The sequence below is a fragment of the Sebastes fasciatus genome, chromosome 12 (genome assembly GCF_043250625.1).
Source record: "Sebastes fasciatus isolate fSebFas1 chromosome 12, fSebFas1.pri, whole genome shotgun sequence".
In the NCBI taxonomy this organism is placed as follows: domain Eukaryota; kingdom Metazoa; phylum Chordata; class Actinopteri; order Perciformes; family Sebastidae; genus Sebastes; species Sebastes fasciatus.
The window spans coordinates 8,758,756-8,786,255 of record NC_133806.1 but is presented as its reverse complement, the minus strand read 5'-3'; the positions used below and the strand labels follow the sequence as shown (position 1 = coordinate 8,786,255).

Genomic DNA, 27,500 nt, shown 5'->3' with positions numbered 1-27,500 from the left:
GAGAACACAAGAGCCTAGAAGAGAGTTACAACTCTTGGCTCTTGCTCGGGGCCAAAGATCAGCATAATGATGAATTAGCTACAGTTTAAAGACATTTGAAGTGAATGTTTACTTTCTAAACAGTTATCCTGCATGTTCGATAATGTTAAATGGGATTCTCTTGTCCATGCCAAAGCCTTAAAAACATATTAATTCCAGTTTGGAGGGATTTTTAAAACCTTTTTTCAGGGTAAGCATTGAAGGAACTTGATTTTTTTGTTCTTTCTGTTTCTTCTCCTCCAGTTCATCTTGAAGAATTATGGAGAGAATCCAGACAACTACAACGAACAGATGAAGAAACTGGAGACACTGCGGCAGGTGGGTACTGTGTGAAACATCTCCAGACACAGCAGAATCATTTCCTGTCAGACCTGTCTGTCATCATTATATGGTCTGTGAGCCAGTAGGGTTGGTCAGTAGTACCATCTGAGGGGGAATAATGCTCGTAGTGATTTTTGGCACGGTGTTCATCCCCAGAGTGAGAAAAGATGTGACAGCATTGCATCAGTGGTAGCTGTATGTTTGCTGTGTGCCATTATGTTTTCGGGTTCTCCAGCCGTCTCTCCTATTCTTGTGAACGCGATATCTCAGGAACGCCTTGAGCCACTTCATTCAAATTTGGCACAAATGTCCACTTGGGCTGAAGGAGGAAATGATTAGATTTTGGTGATCAAAGGTCACTGTGACCTCACAAAACATGTTGTCAGCCATAAGTGATGACATTTTGGACAGACATGGATGTAAACTGTAACTAGACTTGTTGGCGGAGGCAAACAACCTCAAGGCGGTGATTCTAGTGTATTTATTTGACATCGTCACTGTAAGGTTTATCCAGACATGCCACAATGATGGTTAATGTATTGTTTTAGAAACATAAATGCATTCTTATTCAATGAAAAATAAACAACCCTTTGACAACACTGCCTGTTTTAGTGTGATTGCAATGTGTCTTAGAGATGGCATTGCTGTAAAAAGCACGATGTAAATAAAGAGAATTCATCATTCATTAAACCCTAACCGTCTGTGCGGCGTTGGCCGGCAGCTCTTCTCTAAAGGAGGGATTTTATGATGTAGTTAGGTTACCGTGGGTTTGCAGACGTGGTGCTTCTGTAGCTGCAAGGGTACAAAACAGCTGATTAAACACATAAGAAACACCGTATCTGTGTCTGTTTCACAGAGTGCGGTAAATGTGACGAGGGATTTCGAGGGATGCAGCACACTGAGGAAGTACTTTGGCCAGCTGCACTACCTCCAGAGCCGAGTACCCATGGGAACGGGCCAGGAGGCTTCTGTGCCCATCTCATGGTAGTAACACACACACACACACACACACACACACACACACACACACACACACACACACACACACACACACACATGGAAGCCATAACAAGTATGCCCACATACCCATTCTGCTGCTATCTGAACTAGTAGTAGTTCAGTGGTTTTTAATAAATGGATTTGTTGTAGCAGATTGGATTATATGATTTCCCCTCCCTTTGTACGGAACGGCATCAGACTGATACTGTGTATTTATTTGCTGATATTAACCTTTTGTTAAATATTAAAAATCTCTAATGTGAACTTCCTCCTTTAATGCAGCATGAAGTAAATGTTGAAGTTCATTTATTTTACTTTAAACATTTAATTTACGTGATTTCTTGAGCACATGATTTTTAAAATAGATTATAACTAGTATGTCTAATATCGTAGCTGTATCATTTTTTTTTTAAAATACATTTTGCTGTCCACAAAATTATGTCGAATATACACGTGTACTGTATACACACACAACTCCAATATATTTTAATTGTATACTCTCTGTAATAACCCCTTCTTTTTTATCTTTGTTTGTGTGCAGGACTGAAATTTTCTCTGGAAAAACAGCCACCCATGATGACATCAGCTATGAGCAAGCCTGCATCCTCTACAATCTCGGTGAGTTAAGTCATGTAGAGCAGTTTAAACTAGACCAGCGGCTAAACAAAAAGCGGCTAAACTTGCTAATTTGAACCTGTATGTGGATTCTCTACAGGGGCCCTTCACTCCATGTTGGGAGCCATGGATAACAGGGTATCTGAGGAGGTAAGATACACTCACACACAGGGGTGTGAAAAAATATTGAGTATCGTGATATCCGGTTTTGCGATACTGTATTGATTCTCAAAAACACTAGTGCTTAATTGCTTTTTAATTTATAGTTTACATGTAAAGATGAAGTCAGTCAATACTTTATTTCATTTGCAAAGATATGTGCCTTCTGTGTATGTGTCCTCTCAGTGTATGTGCTCTGTCAAAGTAGTGCTATGATGCTGGATATAACAGGATCTGTGATAAATGTAAATTATTCTGATTGCATAAAAAAGTAAACTTTTTGTCATTTCTTTTTTTTTCTCCCAAAACTGCGTTTCCAATACAGTAACATCTTTTACTCAGATTTTGTTTTACTCACAGTCCTGCTGACTTTCTGCTCTCTGTCCTCTCTGTCCAGGGGATGAAGGTGTCATGTACGCACTTCCAGTGCTCGGCGGGGGCTTTCTCCTACCTGAGAGACCATTTCAGCCACAACTTCAGCGTGGACATGAGCCACCAGATCCTTAACCTCAACATCAACCTTATGCTGGTAGGTGACACACAAACACACACACACACACACACACACACACACACACACACACACACACACTAATAGAGACTTTATTGTCATTGTCATGGAAAAACAACGCAAAACAGTTTAGCAGCTCTTAACATGTCTCATCAACCTGTGTGTGTCTCCCAGGGCCAGGCTCAGGAGTGTCTTCTGGAGAAGTCCATGTTGGACAACAGGAAGAGTTTCCTGGTTGCTCGCATCAGCGCTCAGGTCAACTTCCCCGCGATTAAATATTAATAACATATAATTATATCATACCAATCAATAATTAAACCATTGGAGGTTAACAATGGCTGTGGTGCTGCAGGTGGTGGATTACTATAAAGAGGCCTGCAGGGCTCTGGAGAACTCCGAGACGGCGTCTATGCTGGGAAAGATTCAGAAAGACTGGAAGAAACTGGTTCAGATGAAGATCTACTACTTTGCTTCTATTGCACATGTGAGTCTAATGGGAGTGTGAGTGTGTGTGGTAATTCAATGCATGTATGAACATGTCTGTGTTGGCATTTGATTACAGTTAGTTTTTTTCTCTTAACAGCTTCATATGGGAAAACAGGCCGAGGAGCAGCAGAAGTACGGAGAGCGGGTAGGACCAAATGTCACATTTAGGATTTTATTCCCTTCACTGTCAGGGTGCTATAGTGGGGCAGCTAAGCTGAAATAATCATAACAATTGTGCATTTTGTGATAAAAGCAACACAGACACAAAATAAAACTCATCAAAACCGTCTTTGGTAGTCTTTCATCTGTTCCAACAATCACCAGCTCTGGTTGGGAGTTTGAAAGAGAATGAATAAGTAACAGATATAGAAAAAGAAGTAAAACATTTTCAGTGTTTAATAACCCTGCGTCGGTGCCGTCCGGAGCGTCCGGAGCGTCCGGAGCGTCCGTGACGTCGAACGTGACACAGCAGGAAAAAAAAACAGAAAGGCCAGTGCAACAGCACGGCATACTGGCAAAAGGAAAGGAGTCTATCGCCTGTTTTTAGCGAGTTTTCCAGTGTTTAAAAAACTTGCATACATGCTAATTTTGGTGGGAAAATGGTATATCTTACTCCAGTTTTCCACTCCCCCTGCATTTCCATCTTTTGCTTAATTAAATGTTCTGTTTCTCAACAGTTGGCGTACCTGCAGAGCTCCTTGGACAAACTCAGTGAAGCCATCAAGCTGGCCAAGGTAGAATGGCACTTACATCCCAGCAATACATGATTAGATCAGTGTCATTGTAACCCTAGTCTTTAGTTTTGTAAAACAATAGAAACACACACACACCAACTCTCCTTTGTCTTGTCTTGGTACAACCAGGGTCAACCTGACAGTGTACAAGATGCCTTGAGATTCACCATGGACGTTATCGGGGGAAAGTGAGCAATAAATCTTATGTTACAATTTTGGTATTTTCATGCAGTTTCACTGGTTTCTTACTTTTGATCAAAACCTGTAGAAATATGTGTTAAAATGTTGTCTTTGACCTGTCACCTACAGGTTTAATTCAGCCAAAAAGGACAATGACTTCATCTATCATGAGACGGTTCCTTCTCTGGAGACTCTGGCCTCAGTCAAAGGTAACAGGAAGAAGCTTCAGTATCTTCATATTTTCAGTGCTTTTATCGCGGAGTGCATGCAAAGCTGCATTTGCATATAGCTGTATTTTGTCGAATGTATGTATGCAGAGTGATATGAACAGTCCGCTGTGTCTTTTGCTGTGTTTAGCTGGGTGTGCCAGTGTTAATACAAGTATGTGACTCAGCAGGTTCGATTAAGTTAAAAGCTTATATTATATTATGATTCATAAAATGATTCTGATAGTTTTTTTTTTCAGAGCACACCTGCTTAGTCTTGTGTCTAATTGCAGTCCCATTCATGTATTTAAAGCCACAGTTGATGCACAGTGCTGTCAGTAAAAGCTCAGATTAGTGAATTAATCACTTTGGTAGCAGGTTTTTAAACTTTTGTGGTATTATACTCGTTCTTGCATTCCTACATAAAGAGAGTACTATGAGTTATTCCAGTTTGTACATTTTACTGAACTCTGCCTTATTATGCCTTGCCGTGGCAGAGGCGTCATGTTTTCAGGTTATCTCTCGTCTTCTGTTGATCAATTTTTTTATAAAATGGAGCTTATGTGTTACTGTGCCAGTAAAAACCAGCTGCTCCGTGTCCTTCCAGGTGCCCCACTGGTGAAAGCTCTACCAGTCAACCCCACAGACCCCAGTGTTACTGGACCAGACCTGTTTGCCAAGTTGGTGCCAATGGCTGCCCATGAAGCTTCTTCTCTATACAGGTAGGCACCTTCAGTGGATGCAGTGAAAAAGAGCCTTTCATGCATAAAGAAAGTCTACTAATGTCTCTGTGGTTATCTTTCCGTTTCTCCAGTGAGGAGAAGGCCAAGCTGCTGAGAGACATCATGATCAAGATTGACAGCAAGAATGAAACACTAGAGTGAGTACATAAGTGTGTGTCTGTGAGTGTGTATCAGGACCTTTTCTGTCTGATACCTTTCTAGTGATTTACTGAAAGGAATAGTTTATAAGGAATATTTGTTTTGTCAGTATGAGCTGACCGGTCTCGTCTCCTCCTGCAGGCAGTTCATGGACTCTCTGGGCTTGGAGCCGGAGTCGGTGGACAACCTGGACATGTACAGCCACATCCCTCCGGTCCTAATGGAGAAGTGTGCTGCTCTCAGTGTCCGACCCGACACCGTCAAGAGCCTCATCCAGTCCATGCAGGGTCAGTGGGAGCACACACACACACACACACACACACACACACACACACACGATACTTTGTGTGTTCTATGTGTCACCTTGCTGTGTGCTTCATTGTAAATAATGCCTGTTACATTTGTTACCCCCTGAAGGGCTCTCGGGTGTCTTCACTGATGTGGAGTCTTCGCTGAGGGAGATCAGAGACGTCCTGGAGGCAGACGAGGCCGGCGAGCGAGCCCTCCAGGAGGTTGCCGGCCCCGCTGCAGGTGACGTGCACGCACCGGTGCAGAACCAGGCTCTGGCTGAGATCCGCAGGGACCTGGAGAAGTACATGGAGGCTCACGAGAAGGCCAGTTTTACCAACACGGAGCTCCACCGGGCCATGAACCTGCACATCAGCAACCTGCGTCTGCTGGGGGGGCCACTGGAAAGTCTGAAAGAGGCCCTGCCCCGGCCACAGCTCAGCGAAGGTGAGGCTGTTCAATGAAGGTTTTCTGCTCTACGAATGTCTGACTGTTTGACAGTGATAATAATTTATTATAGGGCGGCAACTAATGATTATTTTCATGATCGATTAATCTGCTGATTTTGTTGATTAATTGTTTGGTCTATAAAATGTCAGAAAATGGTGATATAATTCCCCACAGCTCAATGTGATGTCATCAAATTGTTTGTTTTGTCAGACCCAACACTTTAAAGGTGTTATTTTGAAAATTCAGAGCTTAGCTATGATTGAGGAATTGGCTCCACACGGCTCTCAACATGGCAGCGGCTAGCGACTAACGGTGCTAACATAGGCTGTATAAAATATGGACAGAGTGTCCGTGACGTCACCCATAGGTTTCTGAAGAGCTGTTGTGAAGCTCAAAGTGAGTGCCTCCGATCGTCGCCATCCTGGCAGCGACGACACAGCCTAACTCCGGGAGGCGGGACCGGTGACGCAGCAGAGAGCAGGCAACTCGCGTCCTGGTACAGCACCCACCTGTCACTCAAAGCAGCCACGTCCTTAATAATGCCAAACAGGGAAATAAGCTATAGAGACCAAAACTGTTTCTGTACCAGGCTGTAAACATGTTTATTTCTGCTGTAAAGTTGGGCATTTTAGCATGAGGGTCTATGGAAATGGACTTGCTTTTGGAGCCAGCCTCAAGTGGCCATTTGAGGAACTGCAGTTTTTTTTGCACTTGGGCGTTGGCTTCATTTCTCTGCACCAGAGGTTGCTGCTTGGGTGCTAACAGCACAATCAGTGCAGGCTTATAAAGTGCTTCACAGTTACAAAAATGAGATTAAGATGAGATGTGTATCCGATATATCCGTCATGCTGGATTCTATCCTATAATGATATAAATTGTGAATGTGTGTGTGTGTGTGTGCAGAGGAAGTAGCAGGGCTGCAGTGTATGAAGCGGATCCTGGGGAAGGTTCAGGAAATGAGGGAACAGAGAGGCTCTTTGGAGAAACAGCTCCGCGACCTAATCCAGCAGGACGACATCACCTCCACCCTCGTCACCACAGAAAGGGCAGACATGAAGGTATGTGGCTGCCCAGGGTTCCCTGAAGTTCACACACAAAACATGTAGATTGTAACTTCAAGGAAGAGTCTGTATGCTTAAACTGCACCAGCCAGTGGGTTTCGTGTTAGCTTTTGGTTGAAGTATAGTACATACAGAGACCTCTAACTCTTTCTGTGTCTTTCCAGCGTATATTTGAGGAGCAGCTGAAGAAGTACGAGCAGGTGAAGGTGTATATTGACCAGAACATGGCAGCTCAGGAGAACATCCTGAAGGCCCTAACGGAGGCCAACGTCCAGTACGCCTCAGTCCGTAAGGGCCTGAGTCAGACCGAGCAGCAGTGGAACGGCACCGTCCAGGGACTGGTGGGCTCGTACGAAGCTTACGAGGACCTGATAAAGAAGTCACAGGAGGGGAAGGAGTTCTACGAGGACCTGGAGGCCAAAGCATCACGTCTGCTGGAGAGAGCAAAGAACCTATATCAGACTAGGGCAGAGGAGAGGAGGCCCGTCCTGGAAAGGTAAGTAAGGCAGGCATTGAAACAATAATGTTTTAATGTCAGTAGTGAGACTTTTGAAAGTTTTGAAATCTGAAATACAAGAAACCTGAACATGAAAACAACAGAGTAGACGTCTGGGTCGTTATTTTTGAAGATCATAAATAAAACTGTATAACGGACCCATCCTTTAAAACCCAGATTTTCATGCTCTCTATTGTTTCTCTTCCTCAGAGAGACCCAGAAGAAGCCCCCGGCGCGGCCTACAGCAGCCAAGCCCTCCTTGAAGCCAAAGGCTTCGGATGTGGACTCTGCCTGCTCTAGCCTGGACGACCCCGAGTTGGCCCAACTTAGCGCAGCCATCTTGGCCTTGGGGGGTGACCTTCCCGAGGAGCTCCGCAGCCTCCCCCCTGACATTCCTTCCTACCCCACCGCTGCAGCTCGTCACCCCGGTCCTGAAGCCTACATCCCCCCTCCTGCTCACCTGGGCGGCAGCAGCTCTCTGCCTTGGCCTGGTGCTCAGGCTCCTGGTCATCCTCGCTTCCCTGCCAACCTGCCTCCTCCAGAGCTCCTTGCACGGATAGCTCAGTTTCCTACTTCTGGGCCTCATGGAGCTCTGCCACACGGACCCCACCCTCAGATGACTCCACAGATGCCTCCGCAAATGCCAAACCAGGCAGCTGTGTCAGGTTATCAGCAACCCCATCCTCATGCCCCCCGACCTGGCCTCGTAGCCCCCGCCCCGGTCCGGCCCTCCACCACCACTGTGGATAGCATCCAGGCCCCTATCCCCAGCTATGCCCCTACACCACAACACCACCCTATCCCACCTGCAGCTTCAACTGGCTACGCCGTACCGCCACAGATGGGGGCCTACCCACCTCAGTTTATGCCCCGACCAGGAATGCCCATGCAAGGCCCACCCCAACAACAGCAGCAGAAGCAGCCGCAGCAGCCGTACCCTCAGCCCATTGGGCATCCACTGCCTCAAGGGTACCAGCCCGGACCGAGGCCTATTCACCCTCATTTCCAGGCTCAGCAAGCCTACCCTCATGGATATATGCCCCCTCAGCCTGGCGTTCCTCCCCATTACCAGCAGGCGTTCCCAGGTCAGCTGCAGCCACATCAACAAAACGGCTATCAGCCCCAGCCTCAGATACCCCAAGGCTACCAGACTCCACGGGGCTACGTACCTCAGCAGCACCCTCCGATGATGCCGGGCTCCATGCCTAGGCCGCCTCAGGGCCAGATGCCACCTCACGCCGTACATCCACACATACCCCCGACGTCTCAGCCAGCACCCGCTGCATCTCAGCCCTACTTGCCCCATCCCCACCCCCACCAACAGATGCCCCCTGGACTCCCTCACCAACACATGTTACCACAACAGCACCAAATCTCGCTGCCCCCTAACGCCCAGCAGATCCCGTCGCATCCACAGATGCAGATACCAGGCGGTCCCCGAGCACAAATGCCCCCCACGAGTCAGCCGATGCCTCCAGGCTCGCAAAACTACATGCCCCCTACGAGTCAGCCCCTTCACCCTACCATGTGCCCACAGATGCCTCCTGCCTCACAACCTCATATGGTCCCTGGTCCTCAGGTCCACCATCCAAGGGGCCCTATGCCACAGATGGCCCCCAATGCACTACCCCCACAACATCACCCCCATCCTGGACAGCCTCCTATACCAAACATGCCCCAACAGCCCTTGCGGATGCCCAGCCAAACCCAGGCTCAGCCCCCTCATTCTGGCGGAGTGTGCTACCCTGGAGGGGCTCCGATGATGCCTCAGCAGCCTCTGGCACCGCAGCCTGCAGCTCCACAACAACCTCAGGCTCCTCTTCCCATGACCCACCCGCAGCCCTCTCCTATGTACCCTTCAGCTCCGGGAGCTAATATACCTCCCAGTGCCCCCCAGCAACCCACTGCCATGGGCCCACACGGTCCACACGTTCCCCCCGCTCAGCACATGATGCAGCCCTCTCCTGGAGGTCCTCCAGTGGCTCCACCGCCCAACGCCGTCCCTCCTTCCCCTTCGCCTTCCCCCTCCCCATCTCCCTCTCCAGGTCCTACCTCTCTGAGTCTGAACCCCCAGCAGAGAACCACGCCAGCCCCCACCGCCGGAGGCACAGCTCCACCCACTCTTCCCTCTCCCTCCGCCGTCTCTCCCTCCACATCGCTTTTTCAGCGCCAGAACTCGAGCACAGATGACCTCCTCTCTTCGAGCCCGGAGAGCCAACCCGGAGGCACCAAGGCCCCCACCAATGTCCTCCAACCCACCAAAGCTGACCCACAGGACGGGGAGCGTCGAAAGAAGAGCTCCCAGGGAGTTCTCCTGATCCAAGGTGACCCGTACCAAACTCCGGAGCGTGTCGCCCGTCTTCACGGTGAACTGGAGCGTTACAGATCCCAGGTAGAATCCCTGGAGCACCCCACTGAGGACGAGGGCGGCCTGTCGGTGCTGGACGCCCGCTGGAAAGAGCTGCAGGACCAGCAGGAGAGGGACTCCCGCCAACTGTCTATCGCCATCGCCCGCTGCTACACCATGAAGAACCGTCACCAGGACGTCATGCCCTACGACCTCACCCGCGTGGTGCTGCAATCAGGCAAAGACGACTACATCAATGCCAGTCAAGTGGAAGACTTGTCGCCATACTGCCCACGCCTTATCGCCACGCAGGCTCCGCTCAGCGGCACAGCGGCGGACTTCTGGCTGATGGTGTACGAGCAGAAGGTGTCGCTGATAGTCATGCTGGTTTCAGAGCAGGAGCTGGAAAAGGTACCGAGTTTAGTTTAGTCTGCGCTGTGATTAATATGGATGTGATTAAAACAACAACTTCACCACAGTGTCCATTTAGTAGCTGTTTTAGAGCTTTCAATCAAATTATCACTTGATCTTCATCAGTAGTTATTGCTTTAAAGGGACAGTGTGTAACATTTCGGGGGATGTATTCGCAGAAATAGATTATAATTTTTCATTTCATTATTCATTACTATGATTTAATTAATGTATAATCACCTGAAACTAGGAATGGTTGTGTTTTCATTAGCTTAGAATGAGCCCTTCATATCTACATAGGGAGCCTTTCGCATTTTTATGTTACCTGAAGGCCACCGTAGTTCTCTGGCACGCCTGTGAAACTGCGGTAACGTGAGCCGCAGAGTGCAAAACCATGATACCGCCAGCCGCCGTCTGACTTCCGTTGCTCCCAAAGTAGTCCTATTATGGATAGTAATGGATGGTAAATGCCATTACCACAGTTTTGCTCTCTGCGGCTCACGTTACCACCGTCGTGGAAAGGGAAGAGTGAGCGAAGGGGTTCTTAGTTGGTTGCAATTTGCAACCACACCACTAGATGCCGCCAAATCCTACACACTGGTCCTTTAATGAAAAGAACTTTATACAGAAACAATTAACATACAAATAATAATTAGAATTGCTGATACATTTTGATAATCAGCTAGTCTTTGTTAAAAGAAGGATCTATGTTTAAATTAAAGTTTCTTTTTGGAAACGACTCTTATGAACTTATGAAGTCTGTAAATATAATTTCCTCATTCTTTACCCCTTCTGTTGCTGCCATCTGTGTTTTTAACGTTGTTTTCTCGATCTCTCCACAGGGAAAGGTTATGCGCTACTTCCCAACGGAGCGCGGCAAGCAGGTCGCTCAGGGACCAATCACGCTCAGCCTCACCACGCAGAAGATGACGCCGACACACGTGGAGCGCATGATCAGCCTGCAGTACCGCGACCAAAGCCTGAAGCGCACTGTCGTCCATCTCCAGTTCACCTCCTGGCCGGAGCTGTGAGTAATTCATTTTTTATTATTAACACGTGGCTCTGATCATGTGTGGCGTTTGTTGTCGTGATTTATTGCCTTTATTTAATCCGAGGAGTCATCATTTCTTTGTGTTTCTCATCAGGGGTCTTCCTGACAGCAAGAGCAACCTGCTGCGATTCATCCAGGAGGTTCATGGACACTACCTCCACCAGAGGCCCTTACACACACCTGTCGTGGTGCACTGCAGGTGAGTGTGTGTGTGTGAAATCTGTCAGTATACTAAGATAGGCATTATTTGGCAAAATGTGTACACAAAATCAAGATAAACCTTTATTGATCCTCAGAGGAGACAGAAATAAGTACAGATAAACAGAAAAAGTAAAATAAACAATAAGAGGTATATAAAATGAAATTAAGAATAGAAGTAAAAATAGAAACTATTAAAGCGCAACTAAAGACAAAAGCACAGCGCAAAAGTGACTGTGGTGTGATGTAATAAGTAGCAGCAAAGTCAGCAAGGTATAGTGTTTATCCTGAAAACAATATATACATTATGTTGTTTTTCAAAAATACATCAGTGGATTTAGTTCCATTAGTCATTTTGAACTCCTCAGTGGTAAGAGATGCGTTGCTAACCAGCGGCTGTACTGTCTCTCTCAGCTCGGGCGTGGGACGCACCGGCGCTTTCTGTCTGCTGTACGCTGCGCTGCAGGAGCTGGAGGCAGGAAACGGGATCCCAGACCTGCCACTGCTGGTGAAGAAGATGAGACAACAGAGGAAGAACATGCTGCAGGAGAAGGTCAGACACACGGAGCGCTGAAGCTGTGTTAGGGCTTTGATTTATAGTTATAGTTAGTTTGATTTATAGTTATAGTGTTTTGTTCTGAGAATACATGCACAGGTGCATTGTCACTGATGAGTCCAGCACAGTGCAGCTTTAAAACATGACTGAATAAGTGTAGCAGCAGGATGGGATACATGGGATTATCATTCAAATAAAGTACATGAACTAGTCACTAAACCTCAGGGTGAATCCAAATCTGTATTTTAATATTCTCTTTTGTGTGTGTCTCCAGCTCCACCTGAAGTTCTGCTATGAGGCCGTGTTGAAGCACGCTGAGCAGGTCCTTCAGAGACACGGCATCACCACGGCCACCTGCAGCAAGAACACCAACTCTGCCGCCACAAAGGTTCGACACACTCACAGTCCAAAACTCCTTTAACTATTTAACCATCTAGTGCACCTGAATAAACTGATGTTGGAGTTCCTCTGTACTCAGTAGATGTGACTAGCTTTCACTCTGTAGTTGGAAAACTGACCTCGAATTTTAGTTTTAGAACTTAACTGACCCCTTCAGAGTAGAGTCAAATTGCTGTTCCTCTAGTGAACTCTTTGAATCTCATCCCCTGGTAGCTCCACTTAATCAGTCTCACTTTAGATTTAATCTTGTATTATCTTACGTTTTGCTCACCTGATTGTTCCAAAGGAATTCTACGAGTTCTGGTCAGACGAGGTACTCTTTTTATTTTCAGTAGAGCTGTCGCAGCAGCAGTGGTTATTAGTTATAAATGAAGTTTATTATTGTTATTAGTTAGTCACTTCATTTTCATGTTTTATCTGAACGTTTCTCTCTTTTCTGATCCTTCTTTCTGCAGCCTTACTCGAGACAGGAGTCCCAGCAGGATATCGTCCTCGGCGGCGACATGCCCATCAGCTCCATCCAAGCTACCATCGCCAAGCTCAGCATCCGGCCGCCGAGCGCCACCGACCCGGCCATGGAAGCCCCGTGCGGCCTGGAGGAGCAGGTCGGCGCCGTCTTACCCGGCCTCGACTCGCTGGGTGACATCCAGCTGCTCCAGGACCTCAGCCCCCCAACGGATCCCCAGCCCCCCTCCTCTTTCAGCCCGCCTCTCATCTCCCCTACACACTCTCCACCACCAGCGCCACCCAATGGCCTGGATGCTGCATCCCCCTGCACACCACCACCAGCAGCCAACCACCAGCCAGTCCCGGAGGCTACACCCAGCGTCAGCCCGCCACCCGCCCCCTCTGCTCCGGCTCCTACGTCGCTGGAGTTGCTGGCCGCTATGACGCCCGAGGCCTTCTCTATGGAGGGAGGGGGCAAAGGGAAGCACCGGGTGACCAAGCAGAGCTTCTTGCAGCCGGCAGAGGGGCAGGGTCTCCACGGGACTCGAGTGGGGGAGGAAGGCGACGACCCGCTCAGCAGCCTGGACCCCCTCTGGAGCCTCGGCAAGCGCTGAGACGAGTCCGCGGATCGCACTCCTTTCTCTCACGTTATCAGCGAAAGGCCTGTAGCTCTTTCTAATCCTGCTTTTAAGAAGAAACACACACTGAATCCTGAGAGTGTGAGACATTTTTAGCAGTGTTGATTACCAAGACGTGCCTGGTGGCAGACGGTAGGGGTTCAGTTTTGAAGTTTTGCTTTAGGGGTTTGTGATAACCTTTTTCACAAACACAACTTGCTTCTCCTTCCATCACTGGTGGCTTCTGGGACCAGAACACTATGCACTCGTCTGTATTCCTTCATTCCTCCTCGTCTGTATTCCTTCTGTCGCTCTTTGCTGCTTTTTCTTTCTATGTCTGGATGTTCTGCACTCCCAGCACCAGATCTGGGACCCCCCTCCGAAAAAAGAAAATCCCAGCATGCACTCCACTTTCACAGGGTGTGGATGGTGTTCGGCTGCTCCCTTCTGCGCTGGTCTGCGATCGTTTTAACAACTGGAATAAAGGATCGCATGGAGTTGCAGGCAGGCCGGAGGAGCTGGGTGGAGCTGTTTTGTAAAAAAACACCTGTAACGCAATCAGTGCATATAGCTCAGTCGTCATGGTAACACAGAGCAGCATACAAAATCAGCACGTCTTAACAAGTTGATTATTTTTTTTGTTCCTCATCTGTAACACTGTAAATATCTTAAATAAAGTTAGACTATTCCAAAAGTCCTTCTGGTAAACTTTCACTAATCATTCATTATTGTAAAAAGTATTAAATAAATCCAGTAGACGGACAAACTGTTGTGGTATCAAAGCCTCTTTATTTGAAAATTAGTACAAAGTCTTGCGCTTTTTTTTGTGTTACAAAATAGTAAATAAGTTACCTCCACTACTACAGCCTGCGTAGATTGTAGCCAGCCAATGAAGGGAGGAGGAGGAGCAGACCTGGGGGGTTTAGAGACTTCACGGTTTGCTCTGATTTTCCTGGCAGCTGTCTTAAAACAGCGAGAAATCAAATATACAGTATCTGATTTCTACTTGTTTAGGCAGCCGGCGGAGGATCAGAGAGTTCTGCCGTTATTATTATGAGGATGCAGCCGCAAGGAAATGTTCCTTTTTCTGCTTTAACAACTCAACAGGCTAAAAGGATGTCATGACTGCATCCACAGACTTTTGATATGGTACACTGACAACCGGATGAATGAATGAAAGCTACAGGATGAACAAGGTATGTTTGAAGCAACAAACACAGACATGGGTTTACTGAAATAAACTGGGCAGAACTAACTGAAAAAGTACTGTTGGATATTGTTACAAGGCCAAGTCCATATGTGATGATCCAAAACATTCAAAAGAAGATTCGATTGAAATTGCCTCACCAACCCTCCCTCCCTCCTTAAAGGAATAGTCCGACGTTTTGGGAACTACTTTTGTCTTTCTGGTGGAGAGCTAGATAATAAAGACTGATGCCACTCTCATATCTGTCTGTTCAATGTGAGGTTACGGCCAGCAGCTTAACTTAGTTTAGCATTAAGACAAGAAACTGTAGAGCAGCTAGCCCGGCTCTGAAGGATGGTAACAAAATCTGCACTTAACAACTTCTTGAGATAATTAATTAACTAGTTAGTAGACTTGTCAAAGTCGACGTGTTAACGCAAAATTCGTTGACTTGCGATTTTTAATTGACCTCTTAAAAATCCGACGGGGTGCCGATATTTCAGAGCTTGTAGCGGACTCGCTTTTTCAATTCAATTTCAATTCAATTTATTTTTATATAGCGTCAAATCATAACAAGTTATCTCGAGACTTTTTAAAGCTAGAGTGAAGATATTGGCTTCATATGAAACTAGAAAACCGAATGAATTCATTGATATCAACCACATCATACTAGCTTGTGGTGAAGGAGGCTAAATAACGCTCCAAACTTACGCTAAATTTTGTCGAGGAAAAACTGGCATGGCCATTTTCAAAGGGGTCCCTTGACCTCTGACCTCCAGATATATGAATGTAAATGGGTTCTATGGGTACACCACGAGTCTGCCCTTTACAGACATGCCCACTTTATGATAATCACATGCAGTTTGGGGTAAGTCATAGTCAAGTCAGCACACTGACACACTGACAGCTGGTGTTGCCTGTTAGACTGCAGTTTGCCATGTTATGATTTAAGCATATTTTTAATGCTAAATGCAGTACTTGTGAGGGTTTCTGGACAATATTTGTCATTATTTTGTGTTAATTGATTTCCAATAATAAATATTTACATACGTTTGCATAAAGCAAGCATATTTGCCCACTCCCATGTTGATAAGAGTATTAAATACTTGACAAATCTCCCTTTAAGGTACATGCTGAACAGATAAAAAATGTGCAATTTATTTGTGATTCAATATTTTAATTGATTTACAGCCCTACTAGTTAGATCTTGCAAAACCTGAAGTGTAAAAATGACAATTCACTGTTTTGTACAGATCGATGAAACAAAAGATAAATGTGTTAATTAGCGAGCTTTGAAAGTTGCTGGTTTGTGGATTCTGTTACCATCTGACAGTCGGGTTAGCTGTTTCTCCTGCCTTCTGTCTTATTGCTAAGCGACTGTTAGCTGCAAGTAACCTCTTAATATTAAAACAGATTGGTATCCATCTTCTCATTTAACTCTCTCCCAGAAAGCAAATAAGCATATTTCCCAAAACGTCCAACTTTTGCTTTAAATTAAATTCACATTGTTAGAAAACAGAAGTATAAAAAAAAAAAACATTTCACCATTTCTAAAGCTTCTCAAACTACAGTTAACAGAAAACACAAAGCTAATAAATTAACAGGTTACAGGGTCAGGTCACAAGTCTGGCTTCTGTGGGATGCAGGTAAATAATGTCAATGAAGATCATCAGCTGCTTGTTTTGTTTAGAACGGGAACTACTTGGTCTCTGCATCCCAGTTAAACCACACCTGTAACTCTGTGACCCCGACAATGTGTACGTGTTTACTACTCGTGCTGCAAGTCTAGCTATGTCCACACGTGCTTAACGTGTGGGAGCATGTGCGACAGAGGGTTAGAAGAAGTGCATTGATACTGTGTTGCGATGCGATACTGTGAAGGATATATAGTCGTAGTCCTTAGTTTATTTTTTTTTAACGGATTTGTTCTTCACTCTTTCTGGGACTTCATTCAGTAGATGATAGAGATACAGTAGATGGTGGATGATCTGGAGAAAATACATTCTGTGTGTTGTTGGTGTCGGGTACAAGCCTTTTAAACCTGAAGGACTACATTCTTTCAGCAGTTAAAGTTAAAGTTCAAGCGCTGACTAGAGAGCCAAACAAGGGGTTATATGTCCCACAATTGATTGCTACTTTTATTACTTTATCAAATAATGTAATAGATTTTGGGTACAGACTAGTGGCAGTTAATTGTAATTAATCATTTCATCATACATCTGATTGTGAGGGTCAGCAAATTAATATTTCATGCAGAAATGGTCAGTGGAGATTCTAAAAAATGTAATATCTTAATGAGAAAATGATCGTATTGTTTGTTAAACCTATGAAAAGGTGAAACACTAGTGTTGTTGGCTTTTTAACCATCCTGCCAAATTAATCAATTATACAGTACAATCCCAGTATATTCTTTAGATCTGCCTAATTCATTTTAAACCAACCAATGTCATTTATATCAGAGTTTGAAGCCTAAAAAAAAATCAATCAGCACACTGTCCCTGTGCAACATTTCAATCAAACATAGATCTTTATCAGGTGCAAAGCATTTCCACGAGCGTCGCATGATGTATATATATTACTTCACCCTCCAATAATGTCACCTGTGGCAGAGTTTCCTCGTATAAAACCGCGTTTGGAGTCATGTATATAATGTGAAGCTTGTGGAAATGTTTCCCGCCTCATGAAGATCTATGATTAATCAAAACTTTGCACAGTAGCGGTAACGGTGAATAAGAAATGATTGCGGGAGCACAGTGTGCTGACTTGATGTGACAGACCTTTTGGGTTGTGTGTACCTGTCAAAGTAATTTTTTAAGAGTCAAAGAAATGTTTAAATGTAAATACATCAGGTCCTAAACAGTTTCAGATTTTAGGATAATGAATTAATCACCAGCCAGCTCTACACAATTCCATTACTTAATTTGGCAAAAGTGATATTTCTCTCAAATAGTCTAAAAAAACATACCCACAACGAGAGCATCTGTGTATATTATTATGTATTAGTAGCTTATAGGGGCATAAAACAGCCAGGTTTTAAAAGAGGTTAGGATATATTAACTGCCAATTTTTTCATATTTTCACTGACTGGCAGCAGAAAGCGGCGGACAGGTTTTAAGACAAACTCCAGTGAAGTTTGCATCAGCAACATGGCAACAAGATGTACTGGAAGTAAGCTTTGTTATTATTATTTGTGGCCAAAATGAAAATCTCCAGGATTGAAAAAAAAGTTGAACCAGTTACAGTAAAAAAAAAAAAATCTCTAAAGGGCACAATTTATAAAAAAAAGAAAAAATAGGACAGCCAATGTAAACACAAAGTCAGTATTCTCATCCAAAATTCAAGCAGTTTAGAAAATGGAGGTAGCCTGATGAATGTGTAGCACGCAGGGGCCCCTCGTACAGCATCAGTAACCCCAGAATCAGAGGCCGAGGCGGGGCGAAAACCTTTTTTTTGCTACAGCCCCCAAACTCCATCACAACAAACACTTCAGTGTTTCCAGTTCAACATTACAAATAATCGTTTTTATAACCGACTCCCCAACCCCCGCCAAACAAATAATCACCATCTTACATTTATGTCATTATTTCCACATTGTTATATTCTCGTTTAAGAGCCGGGATTAGCCATTCATAAACAAACTGTTATCCAAAAAAATGTATCGCTAATAAATAATAGATTTATACATATAAAAACAGCCTCCTATAGAGGTTTACTTTATACAGTAATCATCAGTTCTCCCTCACACACACACACTTCACACAATCATGTTTTGTTCTCAGCAGTGTTTTGCCATAAAAAGGGCCTAGATTCATTCAGTCTCCAACACACACACACACACACACATTTATAACTGCGCAGCTCATCCGAACAGGCCGTAGAGCTCGCCGTGGCTGCACTTTGCCGTCAAGCAGAAGAGGCAGCAGGAATATTTAAAAAATAAGGAGACAGTTTTATCTTCCTCTCTGGGCGGGTGGGGTCACAGTGAAGCCCCACCCGTATAAGCAGCATAGAGGGCAGAGCCACAAAACAAACACGCATAAAAAAAAGCACAAACTGGTGACTGGTGGATCCTCTTTAAGTGAGAAACATCCAGCTTTTCTTGAACGGACCTCGTGACCCTTGTAAATGTCAATAATTCAGAATCAAGGGTCTGTCACCCCCCTCCGATAAAATGCAGCAGGTTGCACAATCAGTCCTCAGCTTTTTTATCTCATTACATCCAGGCTTGTACTTAAAACATAAAAAAAAGGAGCCTTGTATGCACATGGAAACCAGTCTTATGATCACGTCTCCTTTGGGTGTCAGAAACAACAAAAGAAAGCAAAAACAAAAAACAGGGAAAGTCGAAATGATGAAGGGGAAAAAAGGATGTTCTGAGTGCATGTTTTTTTTGTTCCCACCAACACCAACGACTGCCGTCTCTCCTCAGTCTAGTTTCTCCAGCACAGAGGGCACGTACACCAGGCTGAGCTCGCTGCCAAAGTCACAGATGATGGCGGCGTTGTCGAGCACCAGCAGCTGCCGGACGCCCTGGCCGTCGCTGCTCTGGCCCAGGTAGACCGTCTGCAGCAGGTCGCCGAAGTTCAGGTCCCAGAAGGAGACGCAGCCCTGGCCCCCTGTCACCAGGAGAGACTCGGAGATCACTCCCAGACTGGCCCCGCAACCCACCTCCTGGTGAGGAGAGAGAGGTTAGGCTGACTCACCAAGGAAAAAAACTGAGTGGTACATTTTGCTGGGCGGCATATATATGATTATTTGTATTATTATTAGTTCACAAGCAAAAAAAGGTTAAAGGATCAAACATGAGAAGGAACTGGTGCGTTTTTTTTTAGATATAAAACCACACCTGCTGTATGGAGTAGAGCTTGATCCCGGTGCTGCGGTCCCAAATACAGATGAGGTCATCCAGTCCCGAGCTGATGACACAAGAGGTGGTGCAGACCAGTGAGGTGACGTCGCCACGGTGACCGTAAACATGGCTGACACGACTCCCTGTCAGGACGTCCCACAGGCAGATGGCGCCGTCTTGCCCGCCGCTCGCTAGGACCATCGTCTGAGGAGACGGAGACACAGAAACACAGTAAGTACAATTTTGCTAATTTCTTGATCGTTTAATAAGCTAATTTGATATTTGATTTAAAAAGTCTTTATTATGTATGTATGTGTGTGTGTGTGTGTGTGTGTGTACAGTATATTACTTTTTATGGCATACTATACAATTACTTTTTTTTACAACTTTTTTTCGACATGCTATATTATTACTTTTTCAGGACTCTTCGACATACTATTCTGACTTTTTATTGAATTACTATACTATGACTGTTTTTTTAAAAATGCAATACTGTGAATTTATTACTTTTTTTCGACATAATATACCATGACTTTTCTTTCGACATACTATGGCTTTTTTCCGACATATTATACTGACTAGAACTTTTTTTCATGACATTTTTCAAATGACTTTTTTCATGAAATTTTTAAAACTGACTTTTTTCCATGACATTTTTCAACTGACTTTTTTTCATGACATTTTTCAACTGACTTTTTTTCATGACATTTTTCAACTGACTTTTTTCATGACATTTTTCAACTATGACTTTTTTCCATGACATTTTTCAACTGACTTTTTTTCATGACATTTTTCAACTGACTTTTTTTCATGACATTTTTCAACTGACTTTTTTCATGACATTTTTCAACTGACTTTTTTTCATGACATTTTTCAACTGACTTTTTTCATGCCATTTTTCAACTATGACTTTTTTTCATGACATTTTTCAACTGACTTTGTCATTACATTTTTCAACTATGACTTTTCATGACATTTTTCAACTGACTTTGTCATTACATTTTTCAACTATGACTTTTTTCATGACATTTTTCAACTATGACTTTTCATGACATTTTTCAACTGACTGTCATTACATTTTTCAACTGACTTTTTTCATGACATTTTTCAACTATGACTTTTTTCCATGACATTTTTCAACTGACTTTTTTTCATGACATTTTTCAACTGACTTTTCATGACATTTTTCAACTGACTTTTTTTCATGACATTTTTCAACTGACTTTTCATGACATTTTTCAACTGACTTTGTCATGACATTTTTCAACTGACTTTTTCCATGACATTTTTCAACTGACTTTTTTTCATGACATTTTTCAACTGACTTTTCATGACATTTTTCAACTGACTTTGTCATTACATTTTTCAACTATGACTTTTTTCATGACATTTTCGACATATGATACTATGACTTTTTGGTAAAAAAATTTTGACATACTGTACTAGAACTTTTTTTTCATAAAATTTTTCAACATAATATACCATGACTTTTTTTCCGACATGCAATACTGTTTCTTTTTTATTTTTCAACATGCTATATTATGACTTTTTTCCATGACATTTTTCAACTATGACCTTTTTCATGAAATTTTTCAACTGACTTTTTTCCATGACATTTTTCAACTGACTTTTTTCCATGACATTTTTCAACTATGACTTTTTTTCATGACATTTTTCAACTGACTTTTTTTCATGACATTTTTCAACTGACTTTTCATGACATTTTTCAACTGACTTTGTCATGACATTTTTCAACTGACTTTTTCCATGACATTTTTCAACTATGACTTTTCATGACATTTTTCAACTGACTTTGTCATTACATTTTTCAACTATGACTTTTTTCATGACATTTTCGACATATGATACTATGACTTTTTGGTAAAAAAATTTCGACATACTGTACTAGAACTTTTTTTTCATACAATTTTTCAACATAATATACCATGACTTTTTTTTCGACATGCAATACTGTTTCTTTTTTATTTTTCAACATGCTATATTATGACTTTTTTCATGAAATTTTTCGACATGCAATACTGTTTCTTTTTTATTTTTCAACATGCTATATGACTTTTTTCATGAAATTTTTCGACATATACTATGACTTGTTCATGTCGAAAAGATAAAAGTCATAGTATAGTATGTCAAAAAAAAAAGTCAGTATAGTAAGTCGATGAACTAAAAGAAAGTCATATTATAGTATGTTTAAAAAATAAAAAAAGTTACAGTATAGTATATCGATAAAATAAAAAAAGTCATAGTATAGTATGAGCTTCTCAGATAATACAGAGTATATTTTCAAGAGTTGCTCACAGCAACTTTATCTTCTAAGGAAACTCAGTGGCCTCGATGTCAGCCAGTAGATTTTAGAATTAGTTTACAAAACTATTGTTGAGTGTTTTAACCTTTCACCTTCCTGCCTGGTACGGTCACCTAAACTGTAGATATAAGAATAAACTGTCTAGGATTGTGTCAATGACAGGCAAAATAGTTGGTAAACCCTAAAAGCTCTTGACTCAACTTTTTACAGAAAGGACAAGGAAGAAAGCGAGGAGTATCCTGGTGGATAGCTCCCATCCTCTCTTCAGCCAGTTTGAGCTCTTGAACTCCGGGAGGCGCTATAGAGTCCCTCTGCCATCAATATTCTTAACTCAACACAGGGACTGAGAAGATCTAAGCCACAGACACTGACATGAACTGTTTTTTAAGGTGTAACATAACCTGTCTATGTTTCTGTTTTTTACTAACTACTGTCTGGTTTTCTAATGTCTGTTGTTTTCTGTGTTTGGTGAGCCGAAGACAAAATTCCCCCCTGGTGGACAATAAAGTTTTATTGTGTTGTATTGTATGACGAAAAAAAAGATAGTATGTCGAAAAAAAGGCATAGTATAGTATATCGAAAAAATTAAAAAGTCATTGTATATTATGTCTACAAAATGAAAAAAGTCGTAGTATAGTTTATAGAAAAAATAAAGAAGTCATAGTACAGTATTTAAAAAAAATAAAATAAATGTCATAGTATAGTACGTCGAAAAAAAGTCGTAGTATAGTATGTCGAAAAAAAAAGTCATAGTATAGTATGTCGAAAAAATTAAAAAATTTAATAGTTTAGGTCGTCAAGAAAAATGTCATAGTGTAGTACGTCAAAAACAAAGAAAAAAAAGTCATAGTATAGTATGTCGAAAAAAAAGTCAGTATATTTTCTGAAAACTGAAAAAAAGTCAGAGTATAGTATGTCGATAAAATAAAAAGTCATAATATATGTTGAAAAAATAAAAAAGTCATAGTATAGTATGTTAATAAAATAAAAAATAGTATAGTTTGTCGAAAAAGTTATAATATAATGTCGAAAAAATAAAAAAAAGTCATTGTATAGTATGTCGAAGAAAACAAAAAATAGTATAGTTTGTCGAAAAAAAGTCATAGTATAGTATGTCTGAAAAATGGTCAGAGTATAGTATGTCGATAAAATAAAAAGTCTTAATATAATATGTCTAAAAAAAAAAGTCATAGTATAGTATGCCTAAAAAATGTCATAGTATGTCATTCACACAAAAAAAAAATGATTGCACAGTATGCCAAAAAAATGTCACAAATATGTCAGTATTTATTGTGTCATAAAAATGTCATAGTACATAGTATTCAAAGTGCGGCCCCCTGGGCCGATGGTGGCCTACAGAAACATTTTGTGCGGCCCCTGAATGGGACATGTTATGAATGAAGCTTCGGAGCATTGAACTATTCGGTACAGCAGTATAGATTTTTATGATGTATTACTAACCTGGTCTATGTAGATGGCTGTGATCCCTCCAGAGTGACCCTGCAGGGTGAAGAGGCAACACGAGTCCTCTAGACGATAAACCTGATTTATAGAAAGAATGTATGAGGATTATACAGTAACTGTTTATACGGTTTATCTAATAATGTTTAATCTTTTACATGTGTACGTTTGTGTAACATTTTCTGAGAAATTGGTTTGTAAGATGTACAACATTTGGCATTTTAACACCAATACATGTGAAACATAAATGAGACAGCAGCCTGACGTGTTAATATTCAGTGCGTTACCCGGACAGTGTGGTCCTGGCTACCGGTGACGACCCTCCCGGCGGCCGCTCGCAGCACCGTGATCGGCTTCTGGTGAGCACACTGTACCGAGCGTGTGAGCTGGCAGCTGATCACATCTTCGCTGCTGTAACAGGGAGAGGGAGGCATGCTGCCTCGCCCAGGTGCACCTGTAGGAGGAGGACATTAAGTCATGCCCATTTCTTTCTCCTCTTTAATGTTTATTTAATGTTATCACCTGGGATTATATAAGGGCTTAAACTAACAATTATTTTCTCGATTAATTAATTATTGTTTAGTCTTTTTATTATAAGGCCAATTTCCTACATCCCACAGAGATCTCATGAAATGTCTTGTTTATCTGACAAGCAGTCCAAAACCTAAAAATATATAATTTATTACAAGAGAAGGTAAAACAATCATTTTCACATTTGATAACCTTAAACAAGAGAATGTAAAAACAAGGGCATACGTTATTAGAGAAATAGCCCTATTGAATAAAGTTGCCATGCCTCCTGTTCATTTGTTTTCATTGACTTCACATTAGTTAAATTTAACATTGAATAAGACAATAACTTAAGCTGTAAAAATAAATGCACAAATACGTAACGGATTACTGGTCAAAGTAGAAACACTACTCGGCTGTAATGAAACCCATCCGAGTTGTGTTGTTGAGCCTCACCTCTGTACTGCAGCAGACCCAGAGGTTTGTGTATCTCAACAGTGAAGAAATCTAGAGACCCGTTCAGCCGAGCCGCTACGATTCTGAGGAGGAAAAACATGGAGTCTCAGGATAAAGTTTAGTCATGCCATGTCTTACTTAACATTTATCATTGTAAAGTGAGAATGAAGTTGCATCCAGGTTCTGTCAATGGGCATAGTGGAGTCATGTTATGTGTTACACTTTAGGTTTTAAGTTGGCACATTTGAACTGTGTTTTTATATTCACTTACTTGCCACTAGATTGTCTAGAAGGGTTAGGGTATATAGGTAAATATTAGTCCCAGTGGATGCACTGGCTTAGCCCACGTGTTTTTCTGTGTGCATGTTTCACCTGTTGTTGAGGAAGGCTAGAGCTGTGATCCCAGAGACTCCGTCTTCATTAATGCAGCGTAACGACCCTTCCACTGCATCCCACAACTGTAACCAAATATGAGTTTAAAGAGTACATTAATTCTACATTTTTATCATATAGTGCAAGGGTCTTCAACAAGTAGCTCACGAGCTACCAGAATATGTACATAAATATGATAACACAAAGTCACTTTGTAAAACCCGTTTAAATTTCTATCAAATCAAATTCAGACATTCCTCCCCTTTCTGACACAAAATGAGTACCTGCCAATCAGCTGTCAATTAAACGAGTTACGCTGCTTTCAAGTTTGGCTCCTTTACCTTGAGAAGGTTAAGGAGCTGAAAACAACGCTAAAAAAAACCCAATCTCTGTTTACCAAACTGACGAAGAAGGCCAACAGAGGCTTCGTTTAGTGGCGCACATCCTAATGAAACACAAAAAGCCCTTCACCTATGGTGGGATTGTAACAGAGAGGATGACTGCGGTGGCTGCAACACTATTAAAAGCACCATAAAAGTAAGCCACTAATTTTGTCAAATGAGCTCTTAGAGGGAAAAGGGTTGGAGACCCCTGGTATAGCGTATGTACAGCAGCATTATATTACTTTTAGTTGATGTTTTATACAGAACGACAGAGGAAGTAGAGGTTCAGTATCTCTCAAAGCCAAAACCTTTTTCAGAAACATGACAGGCTCTAAACTGCTTGGCTACAAAAAGCCTTTCCAAACAACATTAAGCATGTGAAGGCATCTCTTAGCAACTGATGAATTTTGTGAACTCATTTCACATTCGATACTTGAAAAATGGTATTGGCCAATAGCTGGGAGTAACTTTCAAAATATTAAATCTGTACCCAAAGTTCACAGTGAGTCTTTTACGCAAAACAAAATATTAAAAGACAAAACATTTGGTCATCATCATGACATTTTTTTTCTTTGTGCAAAAACAAACAGAAAAGGCATAAGATGAATATATATTATAGATTTTACCCACCTCCAGTTTACCGCTGCTCCTCCCAGCAGCTATTAGATTTCCTCTCAGCTCCATGGCCCAGACAGAGCTTTCCCAGTCTGCGGTCGCCTGCGTCGCCGCTGTGGAGGCTCTATCTTGGGTTAAGAAGGCGGCTGCATCCCCTAAGCTGGGTCTTCTCTGGAGCTGAGCTCCTGAGGGCGGCGAGGAGGAAGCTGAGGAAGGAGAGGGGTAGGCGGAGGGTGAGGGGGGCTCGTGCTCTGTGTAGGCACGCTCCACCAAACCTCCAAAATCAAAGCCTTCCCTGGGTGGGGTGCAGAGGTGGGAGGGGGGCTGGGATGCAAAGTTAGTGTCAATGAGAGGGGTGAGATCGGGCTGGTCGTTGAATAGCGTTGGCCGCGTGGGAGCGGTGCGGCGTCTCAGCGGGTAGCCGTCTTCCTCTGATAGGCAATCACCTGTGATGGAGGGGCCGTAGGCTTCAGAGCCTAAACAATCTGAGTCTGCGGGTCCGCTAACGTTGTCCCAGCCATCCCGCTGCTCCCAGCAGCCACTGCTGCTGCTCCGTCTGAGCCTGAGGAGGAAACAGCACTCAGTATAATTTGATGTTGCCTTGCAGCTAACTGACTGAGAGCTTTTGAGGGAGATAAATCGGCCTGCCTGATATTATTGGTGGATGTTAAGATGTGTATCTTTATCAGCATATACAGTGTGTCGGACAACAGTTGCAGTACAGACATTTGTACTATCGAGTATACTGTATATGAGGTGATATAAATCACATAGTTTGACCACCAGAGAGCACTGGCACGTTTATTTTTCATACTGTAAAATGTAAAATGTCCTGCTCAGTACATATCTTTGTCACAATTCTTAAATTTATATTATGGGTTTATGTAAAAACAATTGGCTAATATACTGCTCAATATAGTGCTATCAGATTTTTAAAAACTCAAATAGATATCAGCCATCAAAATATTTGATCACAATTAATCGCATGATTGTCCATAGCTTATTGTGATTAATCGCAAATTAATCGCACATTTTTTATCTGTACCTTAAAGGGAGATTTGTCAAGTATTTAATACTCTTATCAACATGGGACTGGGCAAATATGCTGCTTTATGCAAATGTATTATGTTTGGAAATCAATTAACAACACAAAACAGTGACAAATATTTTCCAGAAACCCTCTTAGGTACTGCATTTAGTATAAAAAATATGCTCAAATCATAAATTGGCAAACTCAAGCCCAGTATCTTCACTCTCACTAATTTGCATTAATGTGTTATTATCGCGTTAACTTTGACAGCCCTAATAATTAGTTTTGAAAACTTAGATTCTAGAAAAAATCTAAGTGTGATGTTGTGATAGTATAAGGAATGAGCGTGACCAGAAGAAAGCAACCGAAATCACTTTTAAAACTTAAGCATAAATAAATAAAAAGTGCTGGACAGATTTAGTGGACATCCCCACCTTCAAAGCACTGAAAAAAACTAACAAAAATACTGTGACATTCTCACCCGTGGCTTGGGATGACGGTCAAACAGTCACCAGTCTGGGCGTCCCAAACCCGAATCTGTCCTGCCAGGCAACAGCTAGCCAGCAGCATCCCGTCACTCGCCAAACACTCGATGTCCTGCGAGACAGAAAGACTGAGCATGAACCAAATGAACTTGAGAAATACCGCACCCTGCAGGAGGAAAACCACTAATTTCCACTGATTGTATTTTTGGGTAGACTGTTGTTGTTCCAAACTGACTCGTCTGGAGAAATGCACACATGTACAGTAAGTGTTCCTCCAAGAAACAGAACAATTTCATAATTACAGTATGTGTAACATGGCAACTGAACTCATTAACACTGGCTCAGGGGTCAGTGTTTTCCAGTTCACACACGTATCTT

General features: G+C 42.7%; 2 protein-coding genes and 1 long non-coding RNA gene across 6 annotated transcripts in view; 1 reads left to right on the top strand and 2 right to left on the bottom strand.

The window, feature by feature from the left end:
* Positions 1-14,218, top strand: part of ptpn23a (protein tyrosine phosphatase, non-receptor type 23, a) — a 17,554-nt gene extending 3,336 nt beyond the window's left edge. For both annotated transcript variants that reach the window (XM_074652999.1, XM_074653000.1), the window contains exons 2-24: positions 283-357; positions 1,217-1,344; positions 1,901-1,977; positions 2,075-2,124; positions 2,531-2,662; positions 2,819-2,899; positions 2,997-3,128; positions 3,228-3,275; positions 3,808-3,864; positions 3,994-4,052; positions 4,174-4,253; positions 4,858-4,972; positions 5,065-5,130; positions 5,273-5,418; positions 5,549-5,866; positions 6,773-6,927; positions 7,095-7,426; positions 7,637-10,184; positions 11,027-11,211; positions 11,330-11,434; positions 11,848-11,986; positions 12,264-12,377; positions 12,844-14,218. In XM_074652999.1, coding sequence (XP_074509100.1) covers positions 283-357; positions 1,217-1,344; positions 1,901-1,977; positions 2,075-2,124; positions 2,531-2,662; positions 2,819-2,899; positions 2,997-3,128; positions 3,228-3,275; positions 3,808-3,864; positions 3,994-4,052; positions 4,174-4,253; positions 4,858-4,972; positions 5,065-5,130; positions 5,273-5,418; positions 5,549-5,866; positions 6,773-6,927; positions 7,095-7,426; positions 7,637-10,184; positions 11,027-11,211; positions 11,330-11,434; positions 11,848-11,986; positions 12,264-12,377; positions 12,844-13,449 — 5,748 coding nt within the window. In that variant the 3' untranslated portion in view covers positions 13,450-14,218. The remainder of the gene's footprint in view (positions 1-282; positions 358-1,216; positions 1,345-1,900; positions 1,978-2,074; positions 2,125-2,530; positions 2,663-2,818; positions 2,900-2,996; positions 3,129-3,227; positions 3,276-3,807; positions 3,865-3,993; positions 4,053-4,173; positions 4,254-4,857; positions 4,973-5,064; positions 5,131-5,272; positions 5,419-5,548; positions 5,867-6,772; positions 6,928-7,094; positions 7,427-7,636; positions 10,185-11,026; positions 11,212-11,329; positions 11,435-11,847; positions 11,987-12,263; positions 12,378-12,843) is intronic.
* On the bottom strand, positions 14,216-18,100 carry LOC141778627 (uncharacterized). Its single transcript, XR_012596112.1, has 2 exons — positions 15,228-18,100; positions 14,216-15,158 (listed from the first exon to the last, which is right to left on the bottom strand). It is a non-coding gene; the product is annotated as an uncharacterized LOC141778627 (long non-coding RNA).
* A 37-nt stretch (positions 18,101-18,137) lies between these two features.
* Positions 18,138-27,500, bottom strand: part of scap (SREBF chaperone) — a 37,762-nt gene continuing 28,399 nt past the window's right edge. For all 3 annotated transcript variants that reach the window (XM_074653003.1, XM_074653002.1, XM_074653001.1), the window contains exons 16-23: positions 27,119-27,234; positions 25,623-26,169; positions 24,610-24,695; positions 24,238-24,320; positions 23,559-23,725; positions 23,272-23,352; positions 19,485-19,691; positions 18,138-19,309 (exon numbers count right to left, since the gene is read on the bottom strand). In XM_074653003.1, coding sequence (XP_074509104.1) covers positions 19,064-19,309; positions 19,485-19,691; positions 23,272-23,352; positions 23,559-23,725; positions 24,238-24,320; positions 24,610-24,695; positions 25,623-26,169; positions 27,119-27,234 — 1,533 coding nt within the window. In that variant the 3' untranslated portion in view covers positions 18,138-19,063. The remainder of the gene's footprint in view (positions 19,310-19,484; positions 19,692-23,271; positions 23,353-23,558; positions 23,726-24,237; positions 24,321-24,609; positions 24,696-25,622; positions 26,170-27,118; positions 27,235-27,500) is intronic.